The sequence below is a fragment of the Impatiens glandulifera genome, unplaced genomic scaffold (assembly GCF_907164915.1).
Source record: "Impatiens glandulifera unplaced genomic scaffold, dImpGla2.1, whole genome shotgun sequence".
NCBI lineage: Eukaryota > Viridiplantae > Streptophyta > Magnoliopsida > Ericales > Balsaminaceae > Impatiens > Impatiens glandulifera.
The window spans coordinates 1-3,141 of record NW_025919577.1 but is presented as its reverse complement, the minus strand read 5'-3'; the positions used below and the strand labels follow the sequence as shown (position 1 = coordinate 3,141).

The 3,141-nt window shown below is 35.7% G+C and overlaps 1 protein-coding gene and 1 long non-coding RNA gene across 2 annotated transcripts; one reads left to right on the top strand and one right to left on the bottom strand.

The window, feature by feature from the left end:
* Positions 1-50: 50 nt before the first annotated feature.
* LOC124918188 lies at positions 51-951 on the bottom strand. Its single transcript, XR_007097345.1, has 3 exons — positions 750-951; positions 229-324; positions 51-90 (listed from the first exon to the last, which is right to left on the bottom strand). It is a non-coding gene; the product is annotated as an uncharacterized LOC124918188 (long non-coding RNA).
* A 646-nt stretch (positions 952-1,597) lies between these two features.
* Positions 1,598-2,626, top strand: LOC124918187 (the record flags this gene model as incomplete). The annotated part of the gene is made up of 3 exons (XM_047458392.1): positions 1,598-1,696; positions 1,767-1,965; positions 2,430-2,626. Coding segments are annotated over exons 1-3 (495 nt in total), but the record flags the coding sequence as incomplete, so codon positions are not given.
* Between the last annotated feature and the right edge of the window lie 515 nt (positions 2,627-3,141).

Sequence of the window (3,141 nt, the reverse complement as noted above, 5' to 3'; positions counted from 1 at the left end):
ATCAACGGCTGGATTCAAGCTTTGTCCGCAGTCATAAATCATATCAGATCGAAGAATTCTTGTTTCTCCTGTCAATAGGTTTATTTCCACCTGCAACGCCAAGAACAACACCATTTTTCAAAAAAATAATTCAAATTAGGTCAATGACATTAAAAACGCGAAACAGAGACAACAAAAACTCAACCAGAAAACCAAATTACTGTATAAGGATCTCAATCAAGTTCATACCTCACTCACAGCAGCGCCATAATTAAGGTAGTCACCAGTTCCAGCAACAGGCACATAGTAAGCATTTGCTGCAAAGTTCACTGATTCAAGATGTCCCTATTTATACCATCAATGTAGTAAACAACAAAACTGTTATATACTTCTAAAAGTAATCGTTTGACAATTCAAATCTTTTATTTTCGATAACCCGCCCCACATGACCTCATTTCAATCCAGTTGATTTCAATTAGAATCGAAATTGAGACCTTCAAGCAATAAGTCCCTTAGTCCAAGATTCTTGCTATTTGAACTACCAGGTGGGTTAGACAGTTGAAATCCTAACTACCTACATGCCTCCAAAAATGATAACAGTCTTTCCTTATCTACGTTGGGGATAAAGGATATAGTCTTTTACATGCTAGTCTAAGGTCTTCTCCTACACCCTCGATATACACGAGACAAGAAAATCAATTGACAGTTGAAATGCACATTATCTAAGCAACAAAATCATCAACATGAAAGCTATGTTGGAAAGAGCATACCGCAGTAATCAACGCCTCCCATTTCACAGAACCCGTTTGTTCCCATAATCTGTTCTTAATCGGCATCAGTCTTTCCACCAAAATATCGCAACAAAGTTTCACGGCAGCACAGCTCGACTCCGATGTAGTACTCCCAGCTGTAAAACCGCTTTGTACAAGACTCAGAGAATCCGTTTGTATGACTCGTATTTTATCCAAGAGGTTTTCATCCTCATCATCTGCATTAGATAGGTTTGAATTAAGGGCAAATGCAGTCATTTGCTTTACTTTTGTCCAAAGCCCTTGACCCATTTCAATCCCTCCAACTTCTACAACGATAGAACCGTCCTGTAGGATACTAACTTTCCCGGGGATTGGGCTCACAGTAACCTCATAGATTATAGGCACTAGAGAGATAGCCCGCTTCCTCCAAGTATTATTCCCATTGAACTCCTTTATCATTTCGATCCTTTTGTCCAGATGTGAAGTAACCACCAATTTATTACGCAGCAGGTCCGGGCCTGACCATGGCAAAACATGGTTATTTGGCTGACGAAGGATACAAAGATTGGAAGAATATCAGCCAACACCTCAATCTTCATTAAACTAGTAAAGATCATATTGATTGTATGACTAGTTGGATTGAATTAAAAGAAAACTTCAAAAGAAAAAGACAATTGATAAAAGTGTGCAAGTAACAATTAAGAAAGAGAGAACATTGGAAACAAGTATTGAAGAGAATAATTACAGTTGTGCAAAGAATTGCGAAAAATAACTTGGCACTTCGAGGAGATTTAGAAAAACTTTATGTTGAGAATAATGGAATTTTTTTGCAGTTAATTGAAATGATTTCCGAATTTGATCCAATAATGGAGGAACATTTTCGGCGTGTTCAAGAACGGCAGATTCATTACACTTATCTTGGGCCCAAAATCCAAAATGAATTGATACAGATGTTGGCAGCTGAAGTAAGAAGTTTAATTGTTTCAAAAATTAAGCATGCAAAGTATTTCACTATGATACTTGATTGCACTCCAGATGCAAGTCACAAGGAACAGATGTGTGGATGATTCAGAAAATGCAATAGTGGTGGAAGAATTTTGGATTGGATTTTTGAAAGTTAATGAAACTTTTGAGCTTGAGCTTTTTATAGAGCTTAAAAATATTTTGAGCAATCTCGAACTTGCGATTGACGATATAAGAGGTCAAGGATATGACAATGGATCTAATATGAAAGGCAAGCACAATGGTGTACAAAATAGATTACTTGAAATTAATCCCAGAGCTTTCTACACTCCATGTGGATGCCACAGTCTTAATCTCACACTATGTGATATGGTAAATTGTTGTCCTAAAGCGATGTCCTTTTTGGTGTTATACAACGCATATATTCATTATTCTCTTCTTCTACCAAGCGGTGGAAAATCTTCAAAGATCATGTAAAAGGTCTTACAGTTAAGCCATTATCACAAACACGATGGGAAAACCATGTTGAAAGTGTGAAGCCCATAAAAGACCAGACTTCAAAATTACGAGATGCTTTAATTGATTTGGCAAACACTTCTTATGACTCAAAAATAAAGAGTGAAGCTGAGGGCTTGGCATAATTTGAACTTGAGAATTTTGAATTCATAACCGGAATGATAATTTGGTACAAGTTATTATATGAGATTAACATTGTCAGTAAATTTCTCCAATCAGAAAAAATAGATATTAATGTTGCTATCGGACAGTTAAAGGGGCTTATTTCTTTTCTTCAAGAGTTTAGAGAATCTGGATTTGATCAAGCCTTGATTGAAGCTGAACATATTGCAAGTGAAATGGGAATTGAACCTATTTTCCGAGAAAAACGCATCATTCGAAGAAAGAGACAATTTGATGATATCAAAAGTGAAGAGGTAACTCAATCTTCTAAAGAATCTTTTCGAGTTAATTACTTCTTATTTATAATTGATCAAGCTCTTTCTTCACTTCAAACTCGGTTTGAAATTTCAAAAGTACGAAGAAAATTTGGGTTTTATTTAGTTTGGAGAAGTTGAAGTCATTGATGATGATGGTCTCTTGAGCTCATGTGTCATCTTCAAAATTCTTTAACACATGAGGGCACTCCGATGTTGATGGATCAATTTATTTCTAGAACTAAAGTTGTTAAGACATTCATTACCCGGAGAAGCAAAAAGAGCGATTGATGTGCTGAATTATTTAAAACAATGGATGGTTGTTATCCAAATTCCTATATCATATCGAGTTTTGCTGACTATACAGTTACTGTTGCATCTGCGGAAAGAGTTTTTCCAAATTGAAGTTGATTAAAACTTATCTTCTATCAACTTGTCGCAAGAAAGACTAAATGGGTTAGCTATGTTATCTATCGAGAAAAAAATTATTGAGAAATTGATTATGCAAACTTGAT